General features: G+C 55.5%; 1 protein-coding gene across 1 annotated transcript in view; it reads left to right on the top strand.

The window, feature by feature from the left end:
* FIBCD1 (fibrinogen C domain containing 1) overlaps positions 1–16,545 on the top strand; it is a 44,629-nt gene extending 28,084 nt beyond the window's left edge. Inside the window, exons 5-7 of the mRNA XM_025187390.2 lie at positions 10,732–10,828; positions 12,562–12,741; positions 13,456–16,545. Coding sequence (XP_025043175.2) covers positions 10,732–10,828; positions 12,562–12,741; positions 13,456–13,715 — 537 coding nt within the window. The 3' untranslated portion in view covers positions 13,716–16,545. The remainder of the gene's footprint in view (positions 1–10,731; positions 10,829–12,561; positions 12,742–13,455) is intronic.
* The last annotated feature ends 413 nt before the right edge of the window (positions 16,546–16,958 follow it).

Genomic DNA, 16,958 nt, shown 5'->3' with positions numbered 1-16,958 from the left:
CCGCGCTAAGTCCTGGGTTGCTTGGGAAGCTCAGAGACAGCAAAGACCAGGCCAGGAAAGAAGTCAGAGTCGTCCCAGGCCCCCGCCCAGCACATCTCAAGCACAGCACGGCAGGGGGCAGGCCAGACTAGAGGGGGAACAGATCCCAGTCCACTAGTCCAAGCTAAGGGCTCTCAACCATTCTCACTTCCCTCCATGGGCTCCTTACCTGCTACAGCCCACTCAATGCCAGTGCTGAGCCGGTGTCTGGCTGGAGAATGAGGTTTCCTCTGCTGCTCTCTGACATGTATCTGATTAGATGGATAGGGCTTGGAGGTCAAATAACTCTCAGCTGAAGCACGGTTGCTCATTTACAGCATGAAGGAGAACACCTGCTGCAGGAGCTTTCCTAATTTTGAGGCAGAGTGGCCTAGTGGGTAGAGTGCTAGCCTGTGATTTGGGAGACCTGGGTTCTAGTCCTGGCTTTGTCGATGACCTTGGGCAAGTCATTCCCCCTCCCTGGGCCTCAGTTTCTCCATCTTGCCTGTGTAGTTTATACTCCCCTTGGGCCAGGTACATCCATCCCCTAGCGCAGCATGGTTCCAACATTGGCTGCGGCATCGGGGTGCCGCTGTAATAAGAGTTAACAACAAAGTTGCAATATATTCTAAAAGGGAAGGGGAAAGGCTCAAAAATCATCCAGCTGCAGTAGGTGCCAGGTATTTACAAATCTCAGATTCAGGTGGATTCCATGTTGTTCGCTCTTTAATTGTATCCATCAGCGCCCATTGTGTGCCAGGCGCAGAACTCTCCTCGCTGGCTGATGCAAACGGGAATTGGGATGTGAGATTTCTTATCTGAGTGTGGAGCTTAATCGTAGTCATAGAGCCCTGCAAATTGCGGATCCCCACGGTTAATTTTTGCGGCTGCAGATACCTATTTTGTATCTAGAACCCAGCAAATAGGCAGATAACAGCTTTATATCCATGGATCATTTTTGCAGCTGCATACCCAAATGCAGACACCAATTTTGTAACCCTGCAGGGTTCTATGTATTCACGCTCCCTGCCAGGTAGCATTGCCCTCAGCTGCATTTAACAACTGCACCAGGCAGGAAATATGATACCAGACTGACCCAAATCCTGCTGCCGGGACAGGTGATTCCCCCGTCCTTTGAGTGACACCTCTTGTCATTTAGGGGAGTAACAAGTGTGCGACTTAGGGATGTACCCAAGCAGGTCTTTTCCAAGCAGGCCTTTTCCTGACTTCCTGCCTCCAAGCCTTTGCACGTTCTCAGCACGAGGTCCCCTCGAGCAAGGGCCTTCAGAGCCTGCGCCCCAGAATTGTTCTGTACCCCCAAAGCAAACAAAAGGAGGCTGGTGTCAGAGCCTCATTCACACAGTGCTCCTGGGAAGGCACCAGAGCGACGGCGTGCGAGGTGGGGGTGACGAAGCGTCCCATTTTGAGTGCACTGTCACACCACCCGCCGTCCCCAGGGTGCTGGGCAGCGGCCACAGCTAATTCACCCCCTCCCCACCTTGACATGATGAGGGTGACCCGATTTGGCTGGAAGGGGAGTCCCCCACCCAGGGGTGCTGGACATCGCGGCGCTGCCAACCGCTCTAGGCTTGGTGATGTATTTATCTCCCTGCCCTTCCCCCAGGCCCTGCTGTAGCCCCCAGAGATGGCGCTTTGCGCACCAGTAGCTCTGCAGTGACAATCGAGAGGCGAGCCACTCCAGGCAGAGAGGGCGCTGGTAGTCAGGAAAGATAAATATTTCAGCTCTGACTTTCACGGGAAGGGAGAACAAATCCTTTTCGCTTCAGAGGGGGCGATCCATATTTTATGAGGAGACGCGCAGCGGTGGAGTTGCTGCAACTCCAGCACGTCCTGCGTTCTCCCAGCCCGCTCAGCCTGTTTGCCGCCTGCCTGCTTCAGGCTGGAGAGACCCAGAGCAACAGCATCCGCCCACACCAGCTCCCGGTCTCCCGCATGCCACGGCCTGCTGTCTCCCCTCTCCCTGGCTGGATTTCCACCCCTCTCGCTGGGTGTCGGCTCTGGCTGCAGCCAGGGCTGGCCCACAACATTTTGGCACCTGAAGCGGGGAGCTCGAATGATGCCCCCATACCCGCTCGCTTGGGCCAAAACTTTGAAAGGTCTCCATTCTCTGGGTCCTAGTGGGGCTCCCCCCATCCGCTCCTCCGTCTGGCACCTGAGGCAGCCACCTCAGTTCTCCTCATAGTAAGGCCAGCCCTGGCTGCAGCAGGTAGTTGGACCTTGCGCTCGCCAGCAAGGAGGACAAGGCATCTCAGTCCCTGCATTCAGACACAGGAATCCTTCTCTCGGGGACAGGGCCCGGTGCTCCTTGCTCTGTGCCCTGTCCCGTGCCCTGCATGCATCCTGCCTGAGAAGGCTCGCGGCGGTGGCACGGCAGCGGCCACTGTAGGGTTGCCAGGTGTCCGGTTTTGAACTGGACAGTCCAGTATTTGAGCTTTCTGTTCGGGAAACAGAGTGAGACAATAGAAAGGTCCGGTCTTTTCCAAGTAAGATGTCGTGTCGATTGTGATGTAATGTCAAGTGTGTCCGGTATTGTTGTTGAAACCACCTGGCAACTCTAGCAGCCAGCTTGGACCCAATCACAAGCAGTGCCCTGCACTAAGACCAGTCTACACTCAAGTAGCCTCTGTCATCTAAGGATCTCAGAGTGTGTGTGGGAAACTGAGGCACTGAGGGGGGATGTAGCCAATGGCCAAACCCTCATTTCCTTTCCCCCATTTTAACGATTAGAAACTGCCTCCTGGAGCGGAAATAGGATCCTGACTCCGCTGCGCCAACCACCTTGAGTCCTGCTCTGATCCACAAGAGAACCCAGGCGTTCCTGCTGCTAGTCCCTTGCTCTGGCCACTAGGCCACAGCACCAGCTGTCCGACAGCGGCGGTGAACCCTGCTCAGGATTCTTGAGGATCAGGAGGGTTTGTTGACTCCCCCCAGGGTGTTTCTTGAGAAAGCTGTGTGTGTCGCTAAGCTGCCAAAGCATCTCTCTAATCGCCAGACCCTTCTGGGGCCCTGAGCTGGTGACGACGGACCCCTCACACCAGCGCACAGGCAATTGGCCTAGTTACAAGCTAAGGTCAAAGCAGATTAAGTGGGGGGGGGGGGCTCACGGCTGCCTCTGCCCTGCTCCCTCCCTCCATGCACAGGATCCTGGCAGCCAATCGGAGCCCACATCCCTCCTGGAAATCAGCTTTGGGTCCCTTTCCAGCCAAGCGGCCTCCGCCCGTCAGCCAAGCCCAACGAAAGCCCTTTTAAAAGGGCTTAACTGCAGCTTCTCAAGTGCTCAATGCAAGGATAAAAATTAAGGCTCTAATTCTAGAAGGTAAGTACAGCATGGATCAGAGGGAGAGCTGGCTGCCTCTTCCATGCAGCCCCCCCCCCCCACGCCTGCCTGCCACACGCCACCCTGAAGTCAGGCCTGCAGACCTCCAGCAAACATTCGACAGGTCTTGCCGGAGAAGCCCGTGCAAGGGGCTGTGGCGTGCGATGCACCATAGTGATGCTGTATCACCGCTGCCATCAATACGGCCAGATCAGCTGGCCTGAAGTTCCCTGTCTGTACGGGAGCTGGGTGTGCAGCTAATGTCAGAAATGCCCAGTATTAACCCAATCAGCAGGCACGTCCAAAGACCAGACTCCCAGCCCAGCGACCCCGATGGCCAGCCGAGTGACTCTGGATTTACACCAGCATGCCAGGGTACAATGCGGTCTCGCATCTCAACCTACCCAATAAGGAAGGGCAGCGATAGCCCCATTCAACTGATGTGGGAGCTCTAAGCCAGGGCTATTCAACAGGCGGCCCACGGGGGGGGGGGGTCCTTTGAACATAGCCTCCACGGGGCATACGCTCCACAAAGGCGAGGCGCCGCCCAGGCGGGGTGAGCACTGAAAGACGCAAGCGGACAGACTGGCTGGAACAGACGGGTGCAGGGTGTTGGCATTTCTAGTCCCCAGGGAGGATGCTGGGAGCGCCGGGGTGTTGTGGGAAGTGCTGGCTGCTTAGCCTTGTGGGCAGAGCCTAAGAGGTGCTGCCTGGCTCCCACTGGCCACGTCTGGGTCCAGCGCCGCGGCTTAATCTTTGTATTCATGCCCGTCAGTGTGAAAGAAGCTGTTTGCATATATTTGCATATATATTTGCATGTATAAGCAACCACACTTAAGTTGCGGCCCTCGGCATGTGCTGTGAGGATCATTGTGGCCCCCGGGGCTTCCAAAGTTGAGTCGCCCTGATCTGCACTCTAGATTGTAAGGCCAGAAGGAAGCATCATCATCTAATCTGACCCCCTGCATGTCGCAGGCCAGAGAACTTTTCCCAGCCCTCTTGTAAGAGGCTCCTGGCCCTGGCGTCCTCAAATCATGGCTTAAAGACTTCACATTACAGGGACTCCACCTTTTTCACTAATTTAAAGCAATGAGTGACTGGGGCCCCTTGCTGCAGAAGAAAGCAAACTCCCCCCCGCCCTGCCCCACCCCGCCCCAGCATCTCTAACATTCTGACCTGGGGGAAATTGCGTCCTGACCCCAATAGGGCAAGCAGTTAGGCCCCGAGCATGTGAGCAGGTCCCACTAGCCAGACACTGGGAAGGAATTCCCTGTAGTAACTCAGAGCCCACCCCATCTCCTGGCCCAGCTCCAGCTGTTCGAGACATTTGCTGCCGGCAGTCACAGATCCGCTCCGTGGCACGAGACGCAGCTTAATCAGACCGTCCCTTCCATAAACTTAGCAAGCTCAGGCTTGCAGCCAGTTAGGGGTTTTGGCCCTATGAGGCGGTAACAGAACTTAGCTCCTCTGATGGTTAGAAACCTTTGCCTAATTGCACGCCTAACCATGCGGAGAGCCAGCGTACGTCCATTTATTCTGAACTGTTGTGTAGTTTGATTTATTTTAGATCCAAGGGAAACCAGGACACTCCAGGGAAACTTAACCACTTTTTTATTTATTGCAAGCGTTAAGCAATTAACATTGTTGTTTAAGTTTTACAAGCCTTAAAAACAATGACTGTACAATTGAAACCTTAAATACTATAAGTTCTAAAGCAATTAATATAGCACAAAGCAATGCAAAAACAATTACTAGAAGATCTACTATATACAATAATAAAGCCTAGTTCACTTACACTTCACCCGTATGATACCTACCGAACCAGGCAAGAGGTCGTGGTTCCTTTTCTTCCCACGCATTGGAACACCACGCACTGGGTCGCTGGTGTGAAGGGTTTATTTACTTCTAGTTACTTGGAGCAGGACACGTGCGTCAGTCCTGCCCATTCCCTCCCATCGAGGTTTAGGCTGGACGTCAGAAAAAAGTTCCTACCTGTCAGGGTGGCTAAACACTAGAATAAATTGCCCAGGGAGGTTGCGGAATCCCCATCTCTGGAGATATTTAAGAGTCGGTGAGATAAATGTCTATCAGGGATGGTCTAGGCAGTACTTGGTCCTGCCATGAGGGCAGGGGACTGGACTCGATGACCTCTCGAGGTCCCTTGCAGTCCTAGGATTCTATGATTGTTCTTACTAAGCCCATTTTATAGCAAAGCGAGACTTGGTTGTTCTAATAATATTTACCAATTGATTACGTATTGTGTAAGATACGTAAAATGCCCAGTGCCCTATTTGGAGTACATTCTGCTCAGGATGTTGCCGCTAGGTGCGTATTTAACAGTTGAATGGCTGCATCTGTAATTGTTGCTTATCAGAAACAGAAGTACCAGTGCAAGGTTGCTTGTCGTGTGTTCTTGAGGTGGTCTCGCGTACCACACTTAATCTGCATTGTTATTCAAAACATTCCTGCCTCCCAAACCTTGCTTACATAAGAACATAAGAACAGCCGTACTGGGTCAGACCAAAGGTCCATCTAGCCCAGTAGCCTGTCTGCCGACAGTGGCCAGCACCAGGTGCCCCAGAGAGGGTGGACCGAAGGCAATGATCAAGCGATTTGTCTCCTGCCATCCCTCTCCAGCCTCTGACAGACAGAGACCAAGGACACCATTTTATCCCCTGGCTAATAGCCTTTTATGGACCTAACCTCCATGAAATTATCTAGCTTCTCTTTAAACTCCATTATAGTCCTAGCCTTCACAGCCTCCTCTGGCAAGGAGTTCCACAGGTTGACTACACGCTGTGTGAAGAAGAACTTTCTTTTATTCGTTTTAAACCTGCTTACATGCACCAGGCTCGAGACAGGCCTGGGTTTTGCGTTTTAGGGATCTGCACTGCCAGGCTTGATGAACGGCGGCAAAAGCCGCTTGCTAGCCCCGCACTGCGCATGTGCAAGAGCTGCATTGCGCATGCGCGCGCCCCCGGTACACGGGGCACCGGGCTGAAATCTACTCGCCACGGGCGAGTAGATTCAATAGATTGTCGAGCCCTGTGCACTGTGGACAAGGCAGAGCTCCATTTATTGGCAAGGCGAGGCTCCTCTACATGAACTTCAATAATTCTGCCTTCCCTGCCTGGTATTTATCCCTCTGGTGCATTTAGAGACAGTAGGGCCCAGCTCACCATTGTGCTGAGCCCCCTTTAGGTCATGTTGATGGAGACCCTTCCCCTCCCGCATAAAGGGGTTTGCTTGCTGGTGTTCGACTACTGGAGCAAACCCTTTGCTAGCCCTGCTCCCAGCATCCAGGACAGTACAGGCCCTGGGGAGGGAGTGGGAGGTACTGCCAGAGCGCACTGCTACAGAGCGTCACAGGAAGCAAAGCCTAAGGGTACGTCTAAACTTCACCCCTCTGTTGGCAGTTTAGACGTATCCTAAGTTAGAGCAACCCCAAGTCTGCTGTAACTGACATGCTGGGCCTGTGCCTGTTCCCCTTTGTGCCTCCCCACCTCCCACTCCACGCCTCAACCCTGATGCACCCACAGAGAACAGGAATGCGCAGAGTTTCACGGACTTGCTTGAGATCACCCAGGAAGCCAACCCAGAGATCCAGACTCCCAGACCTCACCACAGCTAGGCCAGATTTGCAGACCTCGGCTGACGTCCCGGGCACGTTCAGAAGTCAGGCCTGCCTTGGTTCTCCTCCAGGCAGACTGAGCTGGCTACACTGAATATAGTTGATTAGGGACTGGAAGCTTAATTAAATGCAGTGGTCAGAGAAGAAGCAGCATTTTCTGGATCCTGGTCAATAGCCAAAGCTTTAGTCTGGTGGAGGGGAAACCTGCGGCCCCTGGATCTGGCTCCCGAGATTCAGGGCTCCCCCACAGAATTGGGGAGCCCGTGCTGATGCTCCATCCCCACTGGAGCACACAAAATCTACTAGCCTGGGCCCCCCTAAGCTCTGGTGTGCGAGGGGATGTGGGGAGAGTCTTTCTAGGGAGGGGTGGGTTTCAGTGAAGGGTGGGGATTTTTTTGTTTCGGTTTGTTTTGTTTTCGCTTCTCACTGGTGTGTGCGGCCCCCAACTGATTTTTCAGTGTGGGGGGCACTGACCCAAAAAAGGTTCCCACCCCTGCTTGAGTCCAAAGAACAGTAAAACTCCAATAGTCCGGCATCCAATAGTCCGGCACTCCTGATAGTCCAGCATCAAAATGGCAAGAGCCTAGTGAGTGAGCTTCGGCAAAAAATAAGTCACAAGGTAACAGCGGCAGCAGCTGAACTGAGCAAAAAGGGTAAAAAAGGCTTAAAAAAAATAAAACATTACAGTATACTGTATACAGTATGTACAATGAAAAGGGTTAAGAACACTTTCTATACAGTATATAATGTATACAGTATATATATAACCAGCTTATAGTACCTCCTGATAGTCCGGCATATCTGATAATCCGGCACCACCTAGGTCCCATAGGTTCTGGATTATCGGAAGTCAACTGTATATTGATAACGTGAGAGACTGAAGGTTCATCAGCCATAGATCACAGGCACCCAAGCCAGCCACCAAGCTTTTCTATACGGGCATCTTGGCACCATCTGACTTCAGTTCCTTGGGGGCCATATCAGAAGAGTCAACCCCAGCTCGCAGTCCTGGCTCTGAGAGGGTGACTGGAGGGGGCACTGCTGTTGCATTGGGTTGCTTCAGTTGCCCATTCTCAGCATCACAGTGTTGCTGGGTATCATCTCTTTGAGCCGAGTATGGAGCAGTGCGCCTCACTGATGGACATTCATGCAGATGGGTCTCTGCCTGCTTGGAGGCTGTGGGAACAGCTACCCAGAGACACATAAGAAGGGAAATCTCTACGGCTGCAGCCATGTAGGCTATGTCTGCACTACGTGTTTTGTCGGACAAAGCAATGCAAATGAAGCCATCTCCCAGAGGGGCATAAGGATCTTGCACAACAATGGACATGTCCACACTGCTTGTTTTTGTGCAAAAACCTCTTGTGCAAAACCAGAATGGAATAGATTATGCAAATGAAGCACAAGAAAATGCTAATCAGCACTTCGGTTGCACTGCATTTGCCGACAAAACATGTAGGCTGTGTCTACACTGGCCACTTATTCCGGAAAAATCAGCCTCTTTTCCGGAATAACTTGCCAGCTGTCTACACTGGCCCCTTGAATTTCCGGAAAAGCACTGACAATCTAATGTAAAATTGTCAGTGTTTTTCCAGAAAAACTCTGCTGCTCCCGTTCGGGCAAAAGTCCTTTTCTGGAAAACTATTCTGGAAATGGGCCAGTGTAGACAGCACAGTAGTGTTTCCCGCAAAAAAGCCCCGATTGTGAAAATGATGATCGGGGCTTTTTTGTGGAAAAGCGCGTCTACATTGGCACGGATGCTTTTCCGGAAAAGCATCCTGCCAATGTAGACGCGCTTTTTCTGGAAATACTTATAATGGAAAACTGTTCCGTTTTAAGCATTTCCGGAAAAGGGTGCCAGTGTAGACATAGCTGTAGTGTAGACATAGCCTACATGGCTGCAGCTCTTTCTGAAAGTGAGGAAGAATGAACAGTGGTTAGGGCTTTCGAATGGCCCTTAAAAGACCTAGGTTCAATTCTCTGCTCTGCAACCAGCTTCCTGCCAGGGTTTGCTTTGTGCCTCAGTTTCCCCACCAATAGAACAGGGATAATAGCACTTTCACGCCCCACAGAAGGGGTGTTGGGATAATTACATTAAAGACTGTGCGAAGCTCTCAGACACTGTGGTACCAGGAACCCTATGAGGATCTTACATAGACTGAATGCGTTTGCCAACCGAAAAACCCACACACGCAGGTGGAGCTAGAGAGGAAAACCCACAGATTGAGACCTGTTCATCTGCACTGGCTGGTGGATAATTACACATTAGAAATCCAGCTTGGCGCACACACAGCAGGGCAAACTGCCAAGGTGAGTTTCTTTGGAATCAATACTTTAATCAGGCTCCAGGAATTGCACCCTGATCACGAGGCAGCTACCGAACACAGAACAGAGACTCTGTGTCGGGGACAATTGCTTAACAGTTGGATTTTCCAGGATACTTAACTCTGGCTCCATGTAGGGGAGTAAATTAAAGCAGCTCTGAAGGACTTACCTGACCAGTGCATAGGCTAGGGCTCTTGGCACTCAGGGGACAGGCCTTCAATTCATGGCTGGACCTCAGACTTGCTGCATGACCTTGGGCAACTCTCTTGAGCTCTTGGGTTATGTCTACACTGGCTCGTTCTCACGCAAAAATGCTTCCAGAAGAGAGTGTCTACACTGGCATGTGCCTTTGCACAAGAGCATCCATGCCAGTGTAGACGATCTCTTGCACAAGAAAGCTCCGATGGCCATTTTAAGCACAGGGCTTTCTTGCGCAAGAAATTCATGTTGCCTGTCTACACTGACCTCTTGCGCAAGAACAGTTGCACAAAAGGGCTTATTCCTGAGCGGGAGCATCATAGTTCTTGACCAAGAAGACCTGATTTCATACAGTAGAACGTCAGTTTACTTGCACAAGAACACACGGCCAGTGTAGACAGGCAGCAAGTTTTTGCACAAGAGCAGCCACATTGGTGCAAGATCGTGCCAGTGTAGACACAGCCTTGGTGTCCCAGTTCCACACCTGTAACACGAGAACAACATTTTCCCTTTGCTCCATCTTGGACTGTCACGTCTGCTTTGTGTGTACGTTTTTTAGGGCAGGGACGGTCTCTTAGTGTGTGTGCGTGTGCGCGCAGCATCTAGCACAGGAGAACCAGATCTTGGTGGCGTTTGCTGGGACACAGGCAACTGCCTAGCCACTGACTATGCAGTCATGGGCACTGGGTGGCAATGCACAGGCTGCAGGACCTGTTTTCACTGATGTTCACCTGGGGTTTTCAGATGCCAATAAAAGCTGGAGTTCCAGGCAAGAGATCAAGTGAGTCCTTTGCTCGGAGCGGATTGCCCGGGGTCCCTGGGAAGCAGGCAACAATGACCTCCCCCTATGCACCATGGTTCCAGTACCATTAGCCAGTTTAAAGGGTTTGAGGTGCACCCGGGTCTGAGAAAGCACCCCTGGAGCGAGAGGGCTCTGCAAAGCCCCACACCAGGGAAAGGAGAGAAGGCAGCAGAAGGCCTGGCTCCTCACGGGAATTGCTGGCAGCGGGGCAGGCAGGATCAGATCTCTCACATTCCCGCTGATGGGCCGAGGACCAGCCCATCACCCAATGGCGCCCCAAGCAAGGAGCGTCTTCAGCACCCTCCCTTCTGTTTGTCGAGCTTTAGGGTACCTTACAGCCTCCCCGGGCCGGGCGCCCTAGGCAGTCAGCTGGTCGCCTGCCCCTAAATCCAGCCCTGGCTGTGTCTTTTGTTTCCCCAGGTTTTCCAGCGGCGAGAGGACGGCTCGGTGAATTTTTTCCGTGGCTGGGAAGCCTACCGGGATGGATTTGGGAAGCTGACGGGAGAGCACTGGCTAGGTATGCGGCTCCAACTCTCCCCATAGGGGCTAGCAAAGACAGCGGCCTAGTGCTCCTCCTTTTCAATTCTCCTTGGCATGGGGGGCGTTGCTTTTCTTGGGCCCGGTACTTAATCTGGGGAGAAGAACAGAAAAGTCCTTGGATGTATCACACCAGCTGCTGGGGAGCAGAATGGGGGTTGCACATGTAGGCTGGACCCACTGGGATGCACAGTGCCGGAGAGCAGTGGGGGAGGGAAAGGACAGCCGAGTCCTGGGCCCAATCCGGACGGAGGGGGTGTGTGCTATGGCTAATAGGAGCCCACTCCCCTTTCTGCAGCTAGGAAGGCCAGGGAGCAGAGGGAGCTGCAGACACGGGGACGCCGCATGAGGTGCTGCTAGATACTGTGGGGCTGTCACAAGCTGCTCAACAGACAAAACCCAGAGCTTCCTACTCAGAAGCACAGGCCCCCGGCCTCTTGAGCTACAGGGTCCCTGTTAGCAGGACCGGGTCTGGGACGCAGTCCAGGCTCCAACACAGAAATCCAGCCGGAAAACCGTCAGGGCCAAATCCATCCCTGGGGTAACTCCCAAAGTCCCCGCATTACCTCAGGGTGGGGCAGAGTCTGGCTCCTGGGGGCCTTGAGGTTGTGGCCCAGCAGAGACAAGAAGAGCCACCCCTGCTGGCAGCACCTCCCGCCATGCCCTACGAGAGCCCCATCCAATGGACTGACCCCCAGGAGCTCACCACCTGCGGGCAGGGGCCTGGAGGGATGGGAAACCGGGGCCCCACTCCCTGGGCCGCAGGAGGAAGACAGCCCAGCTGAGGTCTCTGGGGACCCTTGGCTCTCCGTTTGGGGGGCTGGATGCCGAAACCCACACTAAGGTGAGGAGAGCGGCTCAGCAACCCGCCCATCAGCCCAGCCCCTTCCTGGCCGGCCCTGCCTCACGGGCACCCAGACGTGGCTGGCGTGCCTTTAACAGGGCTTGTCTGCGTCTGTGGGGGGAGGGAGTAATAACAGCTGACGGGTGAAGGGCTGGGGCGGGGCTGCTGGGGGAGAAGGGGCAGGCGGAGCAGGCTGATGGGGGACAACAAGCCAGAGGGGGACACGGCACCTGTGGAAAGGAGGCGCCTGCTCAGAGCCAGGCCGGGGGCGGGGAGGGACAGTCGCCGCTGCCTGACGGGAAGAGGTTACGGTTCCCAAGACGATTGCAATTGTTTGATCTTTTAAGACCAGCTCCTGCCAACAGCAGCTGCAGTTTGTCTTTCAAGAGCCTCCCCCCACACGCCTCCCCCACAGAAGTAAAATCTCCAAAGGGCACGGTCAGGCCACCGTTGCATCCCCCAGCTCCTGGGCACAGCCCCCCGCTGCGGTCCGTGCTGAGCGCTCCTCCCAGGCCAAGCCAGGGCGGACATGCGGCAAAAGCCCCGTCCCTCATCGCCTGCCGGAGGCGTGGGGGGAATTGCTTCACTGAGGTTGAGTGCTAACCTGACAGGCTGAACTCAGCTGGACAGAGGGTGCCAGTTTGGGAGCGCCCCGTGTTTGCTCCCGTGCTCCCCCCAGGTCCTCCTCCCACCAACGACTCTCACACCCTCCCTCCATCTGCTATGGTACCGCACACTCCTTTTCAGGAGGGGTCTCCCAAAGTCTGGCCACCCCACGCAGGACGATGGCTGCAGTGGAGACCTGCCATCTGCTGACTCATTCCTTACCTCAGGTGCCTCTGCCTGACTCTCCTGCTTTGCCCCTGCAGGGCTGGCGCGGATCCACGCCTTGACCACGCAGGCCAGCTACGAGTTGCGCATCGACCTGGAGGACTTCGACAACGGCACGGCCTTCGCCCACTACAGCACCTTCAGCGTGGGGCTCTTCTCCGTGGACCCGGAAGAGGACGGCTACCCAGTCACCATCGCCGGCTACTCCGGAACAGCAGGTCGGTCTGCGCTGCTGAAGGGCGGCTGCCCGGTCCCCATCCCGCAGAGCCGACTGCTTGTGGAGAACGGGGCGGGAAGGGGAGAGGAGGCCTCGTTTCCATGGGGCTGTCAGAGCTGCCCGCAGCCGCTGCGCAGAGCCCAACCTGTTGCTTTTGAGGAGCCCTGAACATTGCCATTAATTCCTTATGGCCACAGGGAGCAGGGCAAGGTCATACCAGCCACAGGGAGGCTGGGATGGGGGTGGCGAGGAGAGGGAAGTGGGTCAGATGTGAGGCACATCAGCAAAGCATTTGGGAGCCTGAAAGGGGATGGGCGGGAGCCGCTGCTTGGCCCTGAGGTGCATTTGCAGCACTGGAGCAGCAAGGGGAGCTTGCACATCTTGTTATTCCTGAGTCTGCTCAGCTCCCTTCTCGCACGTCCTGGCCTGACCGGGGCATGGAGAGGCAAAGCCGGGACACGCCGCTGTTTGCACCAGAGCCGCTCCCCGCGCTGGTGCAAACTGCGATTGAGCCCGGCACCACTGGCACCCCTAGCCTGGCGGCTGGAATAGAGCCGAGGCCTGACCTGAGCTGCGCCCGCTCCCGTATCCCTCATGCAAGAGAACCTGAATCTGGGAAACGCAAGGGACCGAAAAGCAGAGCCCAGGGAGCGAGCGGGGCCCAGCCGCGACTGGCAGGGGCCTTGCTGACGGGCGCTGTCTCCTCGCCCCACAGGAGACTCCTTTCTGAAGCACAACGGCATGAAGTTCACCACCAAAGACCTGGACAACGACCATTCAGAGAACAACTGCGCCGCCTTCTACCACGGGGCCTGGTGGTACCGCAACTGCCACACGTCCAACCTCAACGGGCAGTACCTCAAGGGCCACCACAGCTCCTACGCCGACGGCGTCGAGTGGTCCTCCTGGACCGGCTGGCAGTACTCCCTCAAGTTCACCGAGATGAAGACCCGGCCTGTCAGAGATGAGAATTAGCCCAGGGGCCCGACCCCTCCCCCGCCCACTCCGCCGACCCCTCCCCCACAGCTCCGTGTTGTCTTGTCTGTGAGTCGGGGGGCAGCCAGGCTGAAAAGCCCCCCCCAATAATGCACCGTTCTGGGCCACGCCGTCAGCATCGGGACAGGGGGCCCAGCGGCAAAGGCAGCCCCAAAGGGCATGTCTCGGGAGAGGTCGTTGCTGCAGCCTCCTTGCCCTGAGCACTTCCAAGGACACGCACCCCCCGGCGTGGAGTCACCCCCCCCCTTGTGCAGCACGCAGCCCAGGCGGGAGCGGCTGGCCTGTCGCCCCAAGGGGCTTTGCCAAGGGGGTGCAGCAGGCTCCAGGAAGGGAAAGCCATGGGGACTGAGTCACGGGAGAGCTGGAGACAGAACCCAGAGGCCCAGCCTCCCGCCCCTGCACTCAGCCGGCCCCGTAGCAAACACTATTCTGTGGGTTTATTCCCTGCACCACGCTGAGCTCCTCGCTGGCCTCCTAGCACAGCCAGCGAGCGGTAAGGGCGGCATGTCCGGGTGGGGCTCAGCAGATGGCACAAGACGGGCGCAAAAGGGGCAGTGCAGATCCTGCACAATTCTTCCCACCCACCTGCAGTTCACCGCCTCCCCCCCCAGCCACAGTCTGGCTCCAATGGTGATGGGGCATCCATGTCTCCAGCAGGAAGGAGGGTGTCTCTGTCCAGGGCAGGGGCTTGTGAGCAATCCCACTTCCCGGCAGCATCCCAAATCCGATTGCTGCTGCTGCTGCCTCTCGCCCTGTGACGTTCCCATGGCCACCAACGACTCTCACACCCTCCCTCCATCTGCTGTCCGGCCTGGGGGGGGGGGTGACAATTCAGCCTTGGAGGTGACCCCAGACAGTCAAGCCTTGTCCACCAGCTCTCCCTGCCTTTCGGAGCTCGCTCTATTGCTACACCCCACGTGGTGCATGTGGCCTGTGCACCACCCGGCCCTGGAGCTGAGACACCCCAAGAGCATTGGCTGGAGCCCTCTGAAGGGAGGGGTGGCGGTGTCCTGTCTCCCCTGCATGGGGCAAGGCTCGTGACTGCATGTGGGAGGGCTCCAAGCAGGTAGCCAGCTCCCAGGCGATGCATTTCACGGGGGCGTTTTGCTGGCCACGCTCACTCGGACTGAGGCAAACCTCGACCACCTTTGTGGAAACGTGACCTTAATCCTACCGTAGCTGTGACCGCCCCGAGCTCCTTCAGCGGCTGGCTGCAGGGAAACAGCTGGTTCTCCGCCAGCCCCTGTCCTCTAGGTGCAGCGGGTGGGGCACTGGCCTTCACTTCCAGCCCACACGAACCTTGCTCTGGCGTGTGCACCTGCAGCGAGCCGAGCCTTTCATTTCTTCAGATCCCATGAAAGAAAATCTCGCTAAAATTCCCCCAAATCCCGACACTGACCAGCCCAGGCAGCGTGGGATGGAGGGACTCCAGGAATCCTCCCCCTCTGGACGTCACGGAGAACAGGGAAGAGCAAGGAGGATCGAGAGGAGCCATCGTGCGGAAGTGTCAGCCAGTTCGCTCTCTTCTCTGTCAAGGAGGCACGTCGCAGCCCAAGCTGTTCAGCCTCCGAATCCTTGCCCAGGTCTGTCCGGGACCAATGCCCCAGCACGCAGGGCTGGGCTTGGCGGGTAGCAGTCGACAGAAGCCGCGGTGCAGGTAGCTGCCAGCTGCTCACAAGGAAAGAGGGGGGACGCTGCTGCTCCTGAATGAGATGCCGGTGGAGCAGCGCCCTGCCTGCTCCGTCCCCATCTGCTCTGACAACGGGGCTGTGTCCTGTCCTAGGACCTGGCGGTAGGAAGGGTTAAAAGGTGCATGAGGAAAACCCCCCTCTCCCCCATGCCCTTAGTGCCAGCCCTGAGCTAGAGACGGGCGTCTCGGTTAGGAACTCAACTGGATTTTGTTCCAGGCCAAACCCACACGAAGTGCTCAAGGCCGTCTCGTTGGGGTCGCCAGCTCCGGCTGGAGACGCCATCTCTGGAACTCAGGGGCGCCAGCGCCCCCTGCTGGTGGCCCTTGGCAGCACCATTTACAAGAATGCCAGGCTCCTGCTTTGTTCCGGCTTCACACGCCTTTGCATTTGCTGAGTGGCATTGCCATGTCCTGGCTGCGCGCGTCTTACGGCTCTTCTGCCACGGACCAGCAGTTACCTGACCAGCGATCTGAGGGATTTATACAGAACCAGGGGTGGGCGCTGGTGTAAGTCTGGCCTAAAGGCAGTTGGTGCATCTGTGTAGGACACTCCCACAGGCAAGACAACAGCTTGATTTACAGGGGAACGAGGGCTGTTAAGCAGGCACCCAAATCAGAGTTCTTATCCCTGCTTTAATTGAGGCCAGAAGGGCATTTCATTACCTCCTCTGGGGCTGCTTCTCCCCCAGCCTTGGGATGGAGCAGAGCTTTCAAAACGAGCGAGCGGGGCGCTGCTGTTGGCCTTTGAACAGCTCCAGGGGCTGCATTTTTAAATGGGCCTTGAGAACAAACTGCCCGTAGCCCTTCCTCCCCCTCTGCAAACTACTCTGATTGAAAGCAGCGATGGGCACCCTAAGCGAGCGAGCAGGCCGCATGAGAGGCCTTTCCTCAGAGCCGGGGGCCATAAGATTGTAACCAAGATGGTCTCCCAGGACGGGGTAGTTCTACCTGCGCTTGCATCGCTAGAATTCACAGGGCGGGGCCAATTGAACTGTAGCAGCACTTGGATTGGATGCAGAGGGAGCACCCAGCTCTCACAACCAAAGCTGTGTGCAATCAGGACGCACCGCCCTTCCTGTGCCCTTGCTTTACGGGCCTGCCACGTTAGTCATACTAGTAGGCTGTGTCTAGACTGGCCAGTTTTTCTGGAAAATCAGCCGCTTTTCCAGAAAAACTTGCCAGCTGTCTACACTGGCCGCTTGAATTTCCGCAAAAGCACTGACTTTCTACTGTAAGAAATCAGTGCTTCTTGCGGAAATACTATGCTGCTCCTGTTTGCGCAAAAGTCCCTTTTGCGCAAAAGGGCCAGTGTAGACAGCTCAGATTTGTTTTCCGCAAAAAAGCCCCGATCGCGAAAATGGCGATCGGGGCTTTTTTTGCGGAAAAGCGCGTCTAGATTGGCACGGAACGCTTTTCCGCAAAAAGTGCTTCTGCAGAAAAGCGTCTGTGCCAATCTAGACGCTCTGGTCCGAAAATGCTTTTAACGGAAAACTTTTCCGTTAAAAGCATTTCCGGAAAATCATGCCAGTCTA

Source organism: Pelodiscus sinensis, chromosome 22 (genome assembly GCF_049634645.1).
Source record: "Pelodiscus sinensis isolate JC-2024 chromosome 22, ASM4963464v1, whole genome shotgun sequence".
NCBI classification, from domain to species: Eukaryota; Metazoa; Chordata; order Testudines; family Trionychidae; genus Pelodiscus; species Pelodiscus sinensis.
The sequence above is the reverse complement of the archived record's forward strand: the minus strand, read 5'-3'. Positions and strand labels throughout refer to the sequence as shown.